General features: G+C 38.6%; 1 protein-coding gene across 4 annotated transcripts in view; it reads right to left on the bottom strand.

The window, feature by feature from the left end:
* The window catches only part of ARAP2 (ArfGAP with RhoGAP domain, ankyrin repeat and PH domain 2), a 199,352-nt gene that overhangs the window by 75,644 nt on the left and 105,421 nt on the right, over window positions 1-18,287 (bottom strand). For all 4 annotated transcript variants that reach the window (XM_075127981.1, XM_048848599.2, XM_048848598.2 and 1 more), the window contains exons 16-19: window positions 16,516-16,660; window positions 13,312-13,414; window positions 12,462-12,660; window positions 10,051-10,114 (exon numbers count right to left, since the gene is read on the bottom strand). In XM_075127981.1, the coding sequence (XP_074984082.1) occupies window positions 10,051-10,114; window positions 12,462-12,660; window positions 13,312-13,414; window positions 16,516-16,660 (511 nt within the window). The remainder of the gene's footprint in view (window positions 1-10,050; window positions 10,115-12,461; window positions 12,661-13,311; window positions 13,415-16,515; window positions 16,661-18,287) is intronic.

Below are 18,287 nucleotides of genomic sequence, written 5' to 3'. Positions count from 1 at the left end.
TGTGGGAAGCCGTGTAATACAGTTTACAAGGTTTTCTGTAGTACTATATATATTTGGGGGGACAGCTTTGCGGCTCTAGCATCATCTATTGATGTCACTTTCATCTCTTTGCCAACACATTTTTCACCAAACGGTAGCAAAAAAGCAACAAAACCCACTACTAGAGAGAGAGAGAGAGAGAGAGATCCAGCCAGAGGTTGAGACAAAACAAAACAGTAAAAGGGGCTCATGTCTCATTCAGCTCAGGATTGAATCACCTGTCAATAACACTCTCAGATGGACTTTGAAATTTATAAAAGAAATAATAATCTTTGAAAACAAATCCTTTTTCTACTATATTTATAAATACCTGCCCATCATACAAACTGACAATTATTTTGCACAGCAACTGAGATATGAAATGCTCTCCAAATGTCTGATACTGAATACAAACAATTTGAAGTACAATTAAGAAAACGTACTATCAAAATGGCAGATTTACAATAAGGATTTTAAAAGCTTACTCAAAAAAGTAAGTGGTTTGTACAAATTAAGGTTTGTAAGAGTGGAACATACTAAGCAAATGCTGTATTATCTAAGTAAATGCTTATTATTGAAATACGAATCAGATTTCAGCCAGGGTCCACCTGTCATAAAGAAAAGGAGTACTTGTGGCACCTTAGAGACTAACCAATTTATTTGAGCATGAGCTTTCGTGAGCTACAGCTCACTTCATCGGATGCGTCCGATGAAGTGAGCTGTAGCTCACGAAAGCTCATGCTCAAATAAATTGGTTAGTCTCTAAGGTGCCACAAGTACTCCTTTTCTTTTTGCGAATACAGACTAACACGGCTGTTACTCTGAAACCTGTCATAAAGGGCACTGAGCTGTGCTGCAAGTAAACCACAGCATCTTAATCTATTTTTCCCTTTACCAGTAAACAAAACTGATCAAATGAAAAGGTTCACATGACATAAAATTAGGAGTAGAAACCACATGATGAGCATTGACAACGTGCCAGCCAAATGTGGTAAGAACAGAGGTGAAATGGTCCCTGCCCCAAGAAATGTATAATGCAGGACTGGGCCCTTGGAAGCAGGTCCACCAGCATGGAGCAGCTTGCAGGATCATGGCCTAAGCAATTCACATTTTTTCCGCTGACACTTAGTAATTAGTATGTGTGGAAAATTACCAAGCAGATTGTTATATTTATTTAACTGGAAGGGGATAACTGAAACAGGACAAAAATGGAGAAGCTGCTCAGAATCAGACAAGTATTACAACAAAGGGCAAAGTTCAGAGATGTTTCAAATAGCACCTGAAAGTCTTTATACCCCTGCACAACATCATGATGGTGGCACTGACAAGGTCCATTCAACTATGTACAACTTTGTGTTTTATGTCTAGATTAACCCCTAGATGTCAGTAGTTTCCACCCCATTTTATGCTCATGATTGCATTTCATAAGAAGTCTTACTGTTGACATCAAAGGGTAACCAAGAAAGCAATGTAAGTAAAGAACCATTAGTATAATTAAATTATGCCATGATGTAGGAAGCGGTTATTGTCTAAATAAGAAAAAAAAATACCTTAAGTACAAGAAAAGGGCAAGAGAAACAAGCACCATCTGGATCACATCACCTGGTCTGGTCTGAAAGTATTCACCTATACTTAACAGGATGGGGGGGGGGGGGGAGTGTCTGTTGAAGAAACCACCTTTAATAAAAATATGCCTGTATAACAACTCGTTATTCCTTAAAGGAAAACTCCAGTGACTTAGCATAAACCTTTCCAGAGGTCAACACTTCCTTTTCTTAAGGATGCTGAGCCTGACCAACACCTTCTACAGTACAGTATCTTTTGTACCCCAGCAATAATAACTATACTACATGTTATGTTACAATTTATAATACATGCTCCATTGCTCATCCACAGTTGTTCACAGACACTATTCCTCTCCCCACTAGACAGTCCACCAGCAAGCCAACTAGACTCTCCAACCCAACTTGATCAGTCTCCCAGTAGTGGGAGAGCAAGGGAAACATAGGGCGCGAATGGGAGATGGATTTGCCAAATGGGTAGTGCCTGGGCTGGAGGAGAACTAGGGATATAGCATGAAGGAGCAAACTGGATGGGGGAACCAACACGAGGGATGAAATATGATATGTATGCGTAGCTGCGGTATAAGGCTACCCTGTGGGAAGCTCCAGATACGGGAGATGGAAAAAGGATTGCTGCTTCAAGGAGAAGATCAGGAAGCAGTTCTGATGGTGGAATGAGTCTGTGAGCAGGAGAGAGGCAGTGAAGTTCTCCAGGTAACGAGAGGCTATACTGTGAGCAATAAGGGCTGCCATGGGGAGTTCCATTCATATTGCAGGTGGATCAGGAGGTTCTGGCACGTGAAGGAACATTTTTCAATACAGATTCCAATTTACTTAAAAAACAGTGTAATGAGTCTTTTACTGTTCCTAATAGCTGCAGCAAAAAGGGTGAGCCAGTTTCTCTGTCTTACTGCCTGTCACCAGGTAAAACCAAAATACCTCCGTATTCCAAGCATTTATTTTTTTAATTTTAAATCAAAATAAATGTCAAGTGTTTGTTTTTTGTTTTATAGGTTTAAAGGTTTGTAAATTTGGCAAGTCCATTGGAGTTTTGCCTTAATGGACTGTCTCACTCAAATCTTTTTCAAGGAGCTAGAAATTCAGAGAGAGAGAGAAATACTACAGACTCTGATAACAGTTGACTCTGATTTAGCTCTGTCAGAGCAATCTTCTACTTCCTGTTGCACTTAATTTATATGCTCTGACCATTACCTTTGTACCTGAGCAGGTGGTGCCTTTGTGAAACAGTCCAGATGCCATGTTGCTATTGTCTAATCCTGTCGAGAAGGCGGCACCGCACAAGTAGAAGAATGAATTGGAGCTGATATTGTGGTAACTGAGAATCTTTAAGTTGGCCCCTACTCACAAGCCTTTCATCATTCATTAACAATTATGAAAATCTTGTGCGCTTCTCCATAGCAAGACTCTGGGCTTGTCTACACAGGCAATGTACAGCATTGCCACTTTGTCGCGCAGGGGTGTGAAAAAACACCCCCCGGAGCGCAGCAAGTTTCAGTGCTGTAAAGCGCCAGTGTAGACAGTGCATCAGCGTAGGGAGCCGCACCCCCAGTGCTGGTAGCTGCGCCCCTTGTGGAGGCAGGTTTTTTAGAGCGCTGGGAGAGCTCTCTCCAAGCACTCTGCCGTGACCACACAAGCCACATTAAACTGCTGCCACGGCAGTGCTTTAGCATTGCCAGTGTAGACTAGCCCTCTAGGAGTCTTATTGCCCCAGGCAATAAGACTCATAGACACCGTCCACCATCAATCACAAAGTAAACAGTCACTAAACATTTTGCTGCCTGAGGCAACTGTCTGTTTAGGTGTTTAGTAAAGCTGACCCTCCATCTCAGTAGTTTCAAATCAACATTCAGTGTATATCCATATAAACACATACACAACATACCAGTGAGTTTCCTGGTTCAGGGGCCAATAACAAAAAATACATACATTTACAGCTATAATTATTTTACCATTGCAGCAGTGGTCACACTTTAAAGTTTCTATTGCTTTGAGATGTGTTACTTGAACAAGAAATCTGTCTCAAATTGGTAGAAACATTTTAAGTGTGACACCTGACAGTCATCCATACTTCTATTACAGTTAGGAGCAATACTTAAAGAGGAATATCCCTACAAAGTTTGGGACTAGGCTAGCTCCCCGTCTCCACATACAGTATTTCCATAGCTGAGATCAATGAAAGTTCTGAAACTGAATCCTATTGATTTAAATCGAATGGAACCAGCAAGTACCATGTTTTCCAAGAAAGGCACATGACCCTGGAACATGCCTTCCACCTACCACACAAAGTTTGGAAGGGAATATAATAGATATGACAGCATCCTGCAATATCATGAGCAAACCTTATAGAATTAAGTTAAGCCTTACTGAATTACATTTAACACCTTTGGGGACCATTTTATTGAAAATGCAAATGTTTGTGTACTGTTGTGGGATTGTATGAAACTTCTTTAGCCAGAAGACCGGACTGATGCAATATCTGGGAGACAGTAGGAATGGCAAAGGACTTTTTTGGGACAAAAAATGTGAAGTGGATTTCCTAGGAGATACTTGTGGGGAGGAGAATGCAAAAGACCAACTTTGAATCCATCCTTTTGAAGCAACACAGTGAGAAGAGCAACAGGCTGTGTTCTGATTATCTGCTCCTGAAAACTACAGTTCAAAGACCTTCATACTGTATAAAGAAGGGGATAAACTTTTCATGAGGGTGCTATTTCTGAGCTAATGCTGTTATGAATTTGTGACCACAAAATAAACCCTTTTTGAGGATCTGAAGGACTTAGCGAGAGTTGGGGTACTCTCTGATAAGCTTATTAGCATGCATGTAGTTCTTTTATTGTTTGTTTATGTTTTCTCTGCAGTGCTTTTACCTTAAGAATAAAATAGGCTTGCATAGGAAGTGCTGTGTGAGAACTTCAATTGTTGGCAATTGCCCTGTCTCTGAGGGAAGAAATGAAGCAGGTCTGCTTAGGCAGACTCTCTTTTGCTGGAAACAACAGTGAAAGCAGGGAACTTTTCGACCTGGGAATATCCTAGTAGGGAGGGAGGGAGACATGGGTCTCCACCCGAGAAAGGCAACTGCTAAGGAGCTGGAAGCTTGAGAGTGGGGGGCCTTGCTGAACAACTGAAGGGAAAAATGCATGTGCAGTTGCCCTGAATCATGACAGGGTACACACAATTGTTATAAACTAAAATAAATAAAATAAAAAGAGGCTCTGAAAACTGTCTTCCTCCATTTTGAAGTGAGCATCATATCACAAGCCAGACTTGGCGAGGTTCTTCTTTTGTGAAAGGTACACACATAAGAACAGAACATAAAAACATGAGAATGGCCACAATGAGTCAGATAGGTGCTGGTCCTGACAGGGGCTGCTGTCAAATGCTTCAAAGGGAATGAACAGAGCAGGGCAATCATCAAGTGATCCATCCCATCGTCCAGGCCCAGCATCTGGCAGTTGGAGGCTTAGGGACACCCAGAGCATGGGGTCGCATCCCTGACCACGTTGACTAATAGCCATTGATGGACCTATCCTCTGCGAACCTATCTAAATATTTTTTCAAACCCCTTATACTTTCGGCCTTCACAACATCCCCTGGCAATGAGTTCCAAAGGTTGATCTTGCATTTTTTGTAGGAGTACTTCCTTTTCTTTATTTTAAACCTGCTTTTATTTTATTGGGTGACCCCTAATTCCTGTGTTATGTAAAGCGGTGAACAACACTTATTCACTTTTTCCATACCAGTCATGACTTTATAGACCTCTATCATATCTCCCTAGTCATCTCTTTTCCAAGCTGAACAGTCATTTTAATCTCTCCTCATATGGAAGCCATTCCATATCCCTAATCATTTTTGTTGCCTTTCTCTGTACCTTTTCCATTTCAAATATGTCTTTTTTGAGATGGGGCAACCAGAACTCCAAGCACTGTTTTAGGTATGGGCAGACCATGAATTTATATTGTGGCATTATGATATTTACTGTCTTGTTATCTGTCCCTTTCCTAATGGCTCCTAATATTGTTAACTTTTTTGACTGCTGCTACACACTGAGGGTATGTCTACACTACCTGCGAGATCGGCGGGCAGCGATTGATCCAGCGGGGATCAATTTATCGCGTCTAGTCTAGACGCAATAAATCGACCCCCGAGTGCTCTCCCATTGACTCCTGTACTCCACCGCTGCGAGAGGCGCAGGCGGAGTCGATGGCGGACTGGCAGCAATTGATTTACAACGGTGAATACATCACGATAAGTCGATCTAAGTACATTGACTTCAGCTACGTTATTCACGCAGCTGAAGTTGCATAACTTAGATCGATTCCCCTCCCTCGACCCCCCTCCCCCCAAGTGTAGACCAGGGCTGAGTGGATGTTTTCAGAGAAATAACCACAATGACTCCAAGATCTCTTTCTTGAGTGGTAACAACTAATTTGGACCCCATAATTTTGTATTGTGACAAAAGTTCCTCCTCTACCTTGGTGTGTCCTGTGCTTATTGGCGGATTTGCTCACCTCAGAGTTGCACGGCAGTCCTCAGTTTGGCCAATTTCATGGCTCAAATCTGCCGTTCACTCAGATAACCTCATCACTGGCCAGCATGGGGAAAAAAGAGAACAACCACCCCCGCTGTCTCTCCTGATCCACCACGTGGGTTGGGGAACAGCCCAGAGACTTTCCCCTCTGGTGGAACCCACAGTCCAGGTCAACTCCTCCTGTGTCTAATCAGGAGTTGGGAGATTTGGGGGGAACCCGGGCCCGCCCCCTACTCTGGGTTCCAGCCCAGGGCCCTGTGGATTGCAGCTGTCTAGAGTGCCTCCTGTAACAGCTGTGTGACAGCTACAACTCCCTGGGCTACTTCCTCATGGCCTCCTCGCAATACCTTCTTTATCCTCACCACAGGACCTTCCTCCTGGTGTCTGATAATGCTTGTACTCCTCAGTCCTCCAGCAGCATATCCTCTCACTTGCAGCTGCTTACACGCCTCTCCCTAACTGAAGTGAGGTCCTTTTTAAACCCAGGTGCCCTGATTAGCCAGCCTGTCCTAACTGATTCTAGCAGCTTCTTCTTAATTGGCCCCAGGTGTCCTAATTAGCCTGCCTGAACTGGTTCCAGCAGGTTCCTGCTTGTTCTAGAACTGCCCGTTACCTTACCCAGGGAAAAGGGCTCTACTTAATCTGGGACTAATATATCTGCCTTCTATCACTCTTCTGTAGCCATCTAGGCTGACCCTATCATAGTATGTATAGTTGGGATTATGTTTTCCAATGTGCACTATTTTGCATTTATTAACACTGAATTTCATCTTCTATTTTGTTACCCACTTTTGTAAGACCTCTTTGTAGTTCTTCACAGTCTGCTTTGGACTTAACTATCTTTAGTAAATTTGTAACATCTGCAAACTTTGCCACCTCACTGTTTACCCCTTCTTCTAAATCATTTATGAATAAGTTGAACGGGGCTGGTCCCAGAACAGGTCCCTGGAGGACACGGCTATTTACTTTTATTCATTCTGAAAACTGACTATTTATTCCTAACCTGTTTCCTGTCTTTTAACCAGTTACTGATCCATGCGGGGACCTTCCCTCTTATCCCATGACTACTTAGCTTGCTTAAGAGCATTTGTCAAAGGCTTTCTCAAAGTTCAAATACACGTGGGGTCCCTTCCTCCTTTTCACTGTGGGCTGGAGCCTAAGTTAAGCCTCGGAAATAAGCAAAGGGTTTGCTCAGGTAACATAATTTAAAACTTAACACCATTCAGCTTTATTACTATGACCAGAAATATCATCAAGATTAATAAAACTCTGCCTTTATGGTTAAATTTGTCAGCAAACTTTTAGATTGTCACATTGTGAATCATTTTTATGTACTAAACCTCCTGTGCTATGACAGCACAAGTATATTTTAAGTGTAATTTAAGGCACAAAGATTCATAAGTAATTATGCAAGTGGTTAAACACACCCCCTCTCCTTTCTTTGCCAGCATTTCTTGTTCATTTGAATGGTTTATGTTTCCATATGTGATGAAATTCTGGTCCACCAAAGTCAATGGCAAAACTCCTATTGACTTCACTGGAGCCAAGATTTTGCCCAAGGTATTTTTGTTACTTCCCCCAACTGTATTTTTTTTAAAAGAGGAGGCAGGAATCTGCCATCTTGATTCATTCACTGATGCAAAGAATTTTTAAGTGTTTTGTTCACTTTCAAGGTTCTATGGTTCTGTAACAAACTATTCTCATCTTGTCTCATTCCCGTTAGCTGCTTATTGATATTTTGGATTGTGCAGTTTTTCTCTAAACGACTTATGAAGTAATACCAAAGATGACAATATATCAAAATATAGATTTATCATGCCTAGAAGCTCCTGGAACTCAATTTAGCAAATTGTACACTACAAAAACATGACCACAAGCTCATGGACATAGTACGAAATTCTGGAGGCTTTGCTATTTCACCACCACCACACATTTGGTCAATACTAACTTCTAACATCTTCTGTGTGTTGAAGCAACTGTGAATTTAATATTGAGGAATTACATATAGATGTACTAAGGGGTTAATCTGCTGTCTTCATATATCAAAGCTGAATAGAAACCATACTAAAGTAGTATTTTTAACTCTTCAAAATCATGCCACAATAAATTGCTTATCGCTACCAGATAAATATCTGGCAGGCATGCTGAAAACCTGGAGATTTATGGAGTAATATCCTATGAAACCATTACTATGCCAAAGCTCTTATATCCATATGGCTTTTAATGGTTCAGATAATGTGAACACTATGCATTTAAATTTAGGGTGGCAGACTTAAGTGGAGAAAAATTCAACATATTAATGCTCACCATAAAAAATCAGCGGATGCTCCTGCTGGAATTACTTCCAAATAGTTCAGAATTTCCATTAAACTATCAAAGCAGTTCAGGGAAAACTTGTCTCTGCTTGACAGAAATATTATAATGAAAGCAATAATAAAATCTGATTTAGAGCTAGAAGCTTTTCCAAGCACTGATATCTCTGAAATTATATGTATGGTATGCATTAATCTGTTGGACTATGGTTTGAATAGCATACCCACTGGGTCCCTAGTTGGGCTGTGTTTTATATCACCGAACCTTTCAATATGTTTCTTTCAAAAAACGTCTCCGGGAAAGGTGTTAGTTTCCATCTGTGTTGCCATATTCAGTTATGATGTGCAATACATTTTAGGACATTAAAACAGTGCTTGTGAGAGAATTAAAATACTGGAGACACAGATGAGTTTCCTAGAGTAAGACAATAATTTACTTGGGACATAGATGTAACAGGTATTTATGCTATTGGAGGTTTGCTATAAATGACAATCAAATCATTCAAAAATGCAACTTCGCAACTGTTCTCTCCTCCTCTCCCCCTTCCTGGCAGCAAGCAAGCAAGCAAGAAAACAAACCCATCTTCTGCCATCACCAGATGTTCAAAGGGGCCACTAGTCCAAATATCATTGTCTTCAGTACTTACCTGCACATCATTCACTCCCTCAATAGCATATAATTATCAACAGTCCCATCATCAGATGAGGGTTCTTTCCCCTAAATTTGAAAATGTCTTTAGAGTGGCGTCCATATCAGACTTCCAACACAATGCTGTTTTCCTAATTGCATGAAGAAAACAGTTTCATTTTCACACCCCTTATCACTATCTTGTCAGTTTTGTTTTCATCACACTTGCTTTCCTTCAGATATCTTGCTGGCAGGAAATTGCTAATGGCTTGGGCAAGCCATCCTTCACTTAGTTTTATCCAACTAAACTATAGCTAAGGAATGTGCAAGCTTTTCATCTTAATTCTATAAAGGTTTCATATCAGTCAAGAAGTAGCTTTGATCAGTTATTGAGCAAACTTGTCCTTGTTTGTACAAGGAAAACTGCACAGTTTAGAAATCAGAACTACAAAATTCTACTTTGAAATAGACATTGCTTCACTAACATTCCCTTGCAACTAGTATCAAAAAGTCCTTTTTCTACCAGTATGTTACTGATTAAAGTCATGCATTAAATTAAGAATAAAAAGGATGAACCACACATACCTACTCTTACTTCTAAATTGATTTAAATAAAGAACCTGGGATATAATAGTCAAGTAAAGACAGAAGCAGTGTGAAATTTTTAGAAGGGTTCTCATTCTTTTTGTCTACTTGGGAAAGGAAACTAGGGCTTTCTGACGAGGCCTCAATATGAGTGATGGAATAATCTCTCAATATGAAAATTTTACTTACTTAAAATGAACTGTTAGCATTTTCTGACACAAACTTAAAATTTACTTAATAAACAAAGCAATTTTTTTTCTAAAAGGCCACAATTTACTTAGAAACCACAACTGCGAAAACATGACAGATAAACAAGAATCCTAAAACCCAATCAGCCTAAAAATCAGACCACATCTACTAGTTTTAAAATTGATAATATACAAATGAACACGTTACCTTCCTTTTTCAACAAGCAGCAGGACATCTATTTTTTCTCCATTTTGAATCAGACTGCTGATTGCTGAAAACAAAACATAATGACATTTTCCTCTTGGAAATATATGTAACAGATTTTAAATGACCAAAGGAACATGAAGCTCATCAAAATGTTTTAAATTTAGCATGCATTTTGAAAAAGTGACTATATGACAAATTATCAAAGCATAAAAACATAAACTACAATAGATCACAAAAGTATATCAAGAAAAACAACTTGGATAATAACCAAGTAAAAATAAGCAGATTTTTAATGTAAAGTGCACCTCACTGTTTTGCTGTATCAAATTAACCTTAACCTGGAAAAAAAGCATGTTACAGTACTGTAAAGGCGCAGAAGCAAACTGGATTCAGCTTGCTTGTATTCCAATGACTGTGAATATTTACAATGTCATATTATGGAGAAAACTCATTAGTGTAGCGTGAAGACCATTTTCGCTCTTGATTATGTTGATTTATATTGGGTGTGTCTATATAGGTATACATAAGTACACATACATACATAGACACCCTCCTATATAAAAGTATACATATCGATTATATGTAACATACGCCACTATATTTTTATAAGCAGTATTATCTAATCAGTAAAAGGTCTGCTACACACAAAAATGCTTCAACTGAGTTTTACCTACCTACAAACTGGGCTCTTTGAATAGGTAATCTCTTTCAAAGAGTCTATGGAGTATCTTCATGTTGCCATCTACTCAAGAGACGGCAAAATCTTGAATTTCAATCAAGTTCAGTAAGCGTATCCTGGTGCATGTATCAAATGCCAGTAGCTTCCATTTTTGTGTCACATATACACAATACCTCATTTAAATTCACAGGTTTCAGAGTAGCAGCCGTGTTAGTCTGTATTTGCAAAAAGAAAAGGAGTACTTGTGGTACCTTAGAGACTAACAAATTTATTTGAGCATAAGCTTTCGTGAGCTACAGCTCACTACATCGGATGCTATTGCTCACGAAAGCTTATGCTCAAATAAATTTGTTAGTCTCTAAGGTGCCACAAGTACTCCTTTTCTTTTTATTTAAATTCACAGTTGCTTGAACACACAGAAGATGGGAGAAAAAGTAGCAAGTGACTCTGAAGAATTATTATTTTGTAAACTTCAGTTACCAGTATATAATTCAATTTCCTCATTAGTGGGAAAGACCCTTACTTTCTGGCAATTGAAAAGTCAGAATCTAAGGAGGATGGACAGTCTGGGAGCCTAGGAATTCAGAAGCAATTATATCACTAGTATTACAAGACATCCATTCCATCATCAGAATCAAAGCAATACTACTTGCAGAATGACCAACATTCAAAAATTAGGCCTCTATGCATCCTTGCACAGACAAATGCATAGTCAAAAAACCCTGAAATTCTGAATTCTCATAACTAACTAATCCCCAGTGCAATTGTTTCAGATTTTGATGTCCACAGACCTGGCAACTGTAAGTCAAGCCCAGAAAGTATTCCAAAGATTAAACGTGAGCCAGACGCATGTGAATTCATGAAGAAATAGGTGCTTTTCATGGTACTGATGCGGGAAATTAAAGGAGGCCAAGAGATCTGCTGGCTTTTAAGTTGCTTTGAAGTGCAAAACAGTCTCAGATATAACAGCTGTGCAGTTGGATAGAGCTACAAATAGATACAATAGCAGCATGTATGAAGAACTACATAGAAAGAGATAATAAAATTTATGAAGAGCATAATTTCTAACCTTTTCTTCCCCCTGCTCTATATTCCATACTACCCCGCTCTGTATAATTATATTATAAAACTAAAGATGACTCCAAAATCTAATTACTCTATTCTGGAGCACAATGTAACATACTATAGAATGTATTAAATAAATATACTCCTATCTTCCTCGCATCATGAAATTGAGCAAGGAAAATTTGATACCAAAAGTAACAGAAGAGTGAAAAACACTAGATAGCGAAATAGTTTTCTAAAAGGATTATTTTTTTCCAGTAAATTTGCATACTTCAAAACTAGACCAGTCATTCATCTCAAGAATACATGTTGAATGTTTCTGCACTGACAGGAATAAAAGACAACAGACCCAATAGGTCATATATTATTCTATGATCCTGCACACTTGTAAGAATGATACTACTATAACTAGACCAGACTTGGTTTACTAACTATGATGCTGTGAAAGTGGCTTTAATCTGGGCAACCAATGGAAAAAGAGAAACAGATATAAATACAGAGTATGAGAGTGGATGGGGATGGCATTTGGTGCATGCAATGGGATGTGTGCACTGAATTCCTTGACACTCATGATTTTAATGTTATACAGATATTCCCAAAAGCGGAGATCAGAATAAGTTTCTTAGAACACACACTAATACATTTCATATATTCTCTGAAATCTTACTTAGCTCCTGCAGTCTCCTTAGATGTATTGAATCTGCTTGAGCATTCTCCATTTCAAGACAAAAATGTAGACTTGACTTATCTATAGCAAACCAGCCTTTTCTCCACTGATCAAGATTATGGCAATCTTTGTAGTACAGCTGGCCAATCAGATCATAGTCTCTCTTTAACAAACATTCAGCCACAAAGGGGACAAAATGCTGCCAAGAAAAATGAGAAAAAATAAGCCACTCCAAATACCAAAGATATACGTACATAAAGTAATAATGCCTATGTATTAAGTGGGGATGAGGTGACAATATAGATAGATATTGCACCCCTTAATAAGGATAAAAAATAAATACATAAATTAAATCCTAAAACCAAATGTAAAATGAGGAATAGTAAATTTTTACAATTCTGATCTCCTTAAGCTTGCAAAGTCAATGATCTATTTTTATTATAAGTAATGTAACCTTTACGTACCTTGTTTTATTTCAGTAGAAAATTTGCGGAAAGCATAATTGTAGCCATACACTGCTCAATTGATGTAAGCTCCTATTGCGTGCATCAGGATCTATTGATACTAACCCTACTGAGACACGAGCACATCTACAACCATATTCTTAAGGGCAGTGTTAGAATGTTGCGTACCAATTCTCCTTCTCTTTCATTGCATTACCTCAATACACACGTACAGTACAGCAGATACTTTCTTCTGCTGTACAAAAAGCCTTTGCACACCAGACAGATCAGTATTAGTCAACTTGCATTAAAGAATGGTTTCCCAGACAATTCTAAGCTAACAATGCCACTTTATATCCCATGTAAAGGCTCTTGGCCTGACTTGAACAGATAATTATCAGCATTACCCTGGCTATTGCCCAGGTCCATTTCCTCTGTGAATGTGCAGTTTCCGCTCCAAATAGAAAAACACGTTCTGACAGTAAGTAGATTTCAAAGGTAAAAATGGCCCTAAAGCAAGCAAGAGAATAAAAAAGGCAGTTGTATTTAGGCTTCATAATATGAAATAGTCAAGAGCTCAATTTTTCTCTCTCTCTCATGCTCTCCTTATCTCATTCCTATGGAAAATCCCTCTGCATTTTTCTTCTAATGTTACATATATAAAGTAGCTACTACCATAAAACAGCTTATATTATGCAGTCATAGCAGGATAGTTACAGTACCTTTGACGTCTATACATTTTGTGAGGGCATTGCATATTGGGCTTTGCATTAAGTTGAAATGAAAATTTCATTGGAAGACTATTACTTGAACTCGCAATTCTATGTAATTTCAGGACAAATATTGTTGAAATACATTCAAAACATATTATGCTTGTTGAATATAAATGGACTATTTACCCACTAAAAGGATGTTGCAAATGATTAAATATTAATATATAAATAATATTAAAACGTACCTAATATTTTAAAGGTTGGCGAATCAAAATTCACATTTTGCTAATTGCAACATAAAAATAATGATGCTGCCATTATCAAAGAAAATCAGCCTGAATTTCTAGCCAAATTTATCAAATGATGACTTGATCCTTCCTATATGAATTAGTACAATGGTAATGAGTTATGATATCCGCTCTTTGACCTCTCCCCCTAGTCCAACGCATTTGGGTTGTGACTCTTCTTCAAATACCGGAGGCAGTTCAGATTTGTCTACAAGCTCTGCGGATTCCTCATGCCCCTTCACCCTCATTCCAAGCGAGCACTTCCAAAGTTATATGGAAATTCTTATTATTAATAGGCTACGCATCTCAATAGTAACAGCTTATACTACTCCATTAAGAAAAGACATGAAATTCAAGAGGCCATCATATAGTCACCCAACAAACTTCTCACGTGGGCTGGACTGGAGGAAACATTCCCAGAAAGGAAATGAGGCAAGGAGTTTTTAACTCTAGACCTTTCACCCAGGCAGATACAATTGGGATGTAGCAAGCAGTAAGGTAGAATTAATTAGGGAGAGATTAGTAGACATATTATTTATTTATTTCGGGCCCCGTAGAGACAAAAAATGCTTCTGCAAAGAAACAAAGGCCAAGCCTGTAGCAGTTCATAAATGTGTTAATGGGTCAGCTTTATACATTTCCTTTGTGGGTGTTGATGTCCTTTCTTCCCAGGATACTGTCCTGAAACTTGCTGAATGGATTTTTATTCTTTTTGGAATCAGTGTCTCTGTGGCTTCATGTAATACAATACTACTGGCATCTCCTCTGGAGGTTTTGGATGCAAATACATAAAGATATTGTGAGGGAGTTTTTCTTGCTTTGTAAAGTTACCCTTTAACTTCTCTTCAGACATCTAAGGTGAAATTCTAGCACCACTGAAATCCACAGGTGTTAAGCCATTGACTTCAATGAAGCCAAGATTTCACTGTATTGCATGACATGTTTTTTTTCCTGTGTGTTAAGGCTTTGGGCAAAATGAAGGAAGAATGATTTCCTGAAGTCTAGGGAAGGAAAAGTTAAACCTCTGTTGTGAAAGACTCTGGAGTACAATGGACTACCTTTTCTATCTCTGCCAGTCAAAAAGCAGGAAAAAAAAAATGTCCAACTGTTGTTACCCCCTCCCCACACTTTCAAATGATTTCAACCAGTTCTATGTCAATCTAGATCCATGCATGCATGTGCTTTCTATGTCAATCTAGATCCATCACCGTGCTTTCTGAAAATCTCAAAAACAGAGGCAGGGCAGAAATATCATCCTTATTCACTAGGATGGGAACCGAATTGCACAAGATGTCTGTGATAGAGCTGGGAAGTGAATATATATTCCCCAAATCCAAGTTTAGAGCCTAAACCATGTGACCATTCTTGTCCTCACAGAACATGAATAATAAATAATAATAAGAATCATAAAAATGTAGGGGTGGAAGGGACCTCAAAGGGCTCATTTAGTCTATCCATTATGCTAACATCCAGGTCTTGTCAAGCCCTTTCCATCTGTAGATCTCAAAGTGTTTTATAACAGAGTTCAGCATCATTAGCTTCATTTTACAGACGAGGAAACTGAAGCACAGGGAAGGGAAGTGACTTGCCTAAGGTCACCCAGCAGACCAGTGGCAGAGCCAGGAATAGAGCCTACATCTCTCGAGTCCAAGTCCACGGCTCTATCCACTAGACAACAGAGTCTCCCAATAAAGGTCACATTTTCTAAGACAGAGATTCTGAAGACACTTTTTGCAGATGCATTTGTGACCAGGAAGCAGGGCTTTAGGAAAAGGAATTAAGGGAGTTATATATGCCATTGATTTGAATGGATGGCTAACATCAACTTGTAGCACTGTGAGTAGATCCAAAATAGGGAAGTTAGGCCTGATTGTTCATTTGAATATATGTTTCCTTAAGGAAACCCAATACCGTAGAAACATATACCAGAGATTTAGATGAGCCCGCATTCATGATGGTATTTGACACAGAGATGTGTCGATATGTAGTTTTAACCGTGTAAGAAATCCAGAAGATCAAGAATGTCTGGCTTTCTAGGCTGTTGTCAATCTGCGTTGACACCTGAAGATGTGTGTCCAGACTCTTGCATAAATCAATACAGTGGAAGTCTTGTGTGTGGCTAGGACAGTATCTGTTATACTGGAAAGTACATTCTGTTTGGAAATTACTTAGCTCTTCAATAGTCATGCTGTGAGGTTCAGTTCAGAAGAAGTGAGCCCTGGGTTGGAAGATACATGATCAAATCCTAGAGACTGTTGGATATCTCCGAACTGTCTCCTTTATTTGCAGGAAGAGAGGCACAAGCCAAATGTTTTGGCCTGGGGGAGAAGTCAGTATCCAAAATGAATGTTCGAATTTATCATAATTTAGCAATTGGTATATTAAGGATAAATTCCTTTTACAGAAAATGTGGACTTCCTTACATTTTTATTGACTAATAAAAAAAATTGCCAAAGACTACTTAGTTATTTCTTGTCACCCACATAAAACAGCTCGGCTCTTTTGTAAGAGTCCAGGAACATGTGAAGCAGTAGGGAACATGTAGTCACTTCTTAGGACAAAGGCTAGAAAATGTCTTAGTTTATTTTGAATGACTAATTTTGGAACCTACCCTATATTTAAAAAGGAGTCTTCTTTATGCACCACAAGACAGATAACTTCACTGATGTCAATCATACCACTAGGAGTGGTTGTTTTATCATTTTCGTAGTAACTCAAGAAGCCACTTTCCAAAGTACACCACCTTTTATTGCAGTCTGTGAGTAAAAAGATATTCAGTTTGTCACAGTATACTACAGTCATTAGTATTATGTAAGATACGCAGCTATGGGAACGGACTTCTCCCACTGACTTCAATGGGGCTGGGATTTCACTCGTAGCACTTGTACAGTAATACCTATTAAATCCTAAAGAAAGATAGATTATTAACGTATAGTATTTCAACCAGATATTTGTGAACATAATACACTCATTTTAAATTTTATAAGTATTAGAAATAGAGATACCAAGTTGCTTTACAGGTTTCCCTTTGCTGGTTTACACAGCTTGATGGGAGGTAGAAAATTTAGTGCTGAATTTGGATTGTTCAGTGTTACAGAACCACAAGATACAGAATTAAAAAAACCTCCAAAGTTAGAAACATTGAAAGTTGCAGGAACAATGTATCTTGACAACAGTTGATTGCAAAATGAACAGCTGAATCATAACACACACCAGAGAAAATGTGCTGCTATTTTTTTCATGAACACTGGAAATAGAGGCCAACAGAGTCAATCCATTTTCCACTGTAAGGTGATGCTACAGTGCCCACTCAATGTCATAAGGCTAAGGAAAACAATCTAAACCTTTCAAAGATTCGAGGAAAAACATGAAAGGTCATACTGTCCAGAACTTATATGCGTTGCAGACTACAGAACACAACAGGAAAAACAGTGTCAAAAGTTTTATTATTTTAAGTGATCTAGAAAAGAGGGAAAAATTGCTCCCAGAAGACTAGCAACTCACGCTGTCAAATCAGAGAACACCCAAAGGATTGTTTCATTAATCTAATACAATTTTTAGTTTGGCTGGTGTTTTAGGAGGACAGGAACCAGAGTGGGTTGTATTATTACGAGCCTGATTCTCCATGCGCTCACAACAATGAATCTCCATGGAATTCAATGGAGTTATTTATAGTAGGGTATATTATATATACACTGTAACTATGCTGGTGTCTAGAAGATCTCATGTTCAACAGTTCTTTAATAAGTCAATATTGAGATCATCTCAAGCGTCACATACAAACGTTTATGTCTTGAGGATAAATGTACTAGGAACCATTTCTGGCTGAGGTTAGATGATATTTATGTGCATACAGTGCTATAAACATGTAGCAAACAATACATAGCATTTATAAGAGGTTGAGTTAATCCAGATTTTATCTGGAATTAATTATCAATGAGACACATCTAAGTATAGATAGGAAAAGCTACCATATACATTTATTTGTGAAAACAGATTTAAGCAACTTACAGCATTATTTGAAACATTTATTAAAATTGGATGTTTCCTACCTTTCAGAAACCTAAAAAACATACACAGTTTAAGAGATAACACATTATAAACTTTGTGTCCCTCTGTATATTTCTAGGTACATCTTAGGTTAGGAATGCTTCTTAAGTTCCACTAGGAGAGTTAAGGGCACTCAGCATAGCACAGGATCAGGTCCTAAAAGATGATAAGCCATATTGCTGGATTTGCAGAACCTTCTCAGCCTTGTAATTTTGCACGGAGGCTGTAGGGAAAAAAACCCTGTTCTTGGATTGTTCCATTTCATAAACTGGCTCTGCCAACAACCGTGATTCAATTGGCTAATGAGGGTTTATGTTCAGGTAATTTTCTCCA

Source organism: Caretta caretta, chromosome 4, assembly GCF_965140235.1.
Source record: "Caretta caretta isolate rCarCar2 chromosome 4, rCarCar1.hap1, whole genome shotgun sequence".
Taxonomy (NCBI): Eukaryota; Metazoa; Chordata; order Testudines; family Cheloniidae; genus Caretta; species Caretta caretta.
Note: the sequence above shows the minus strand (reverse complement) of the source record. Positions and strands in the feature narration are given on the sequence as shown.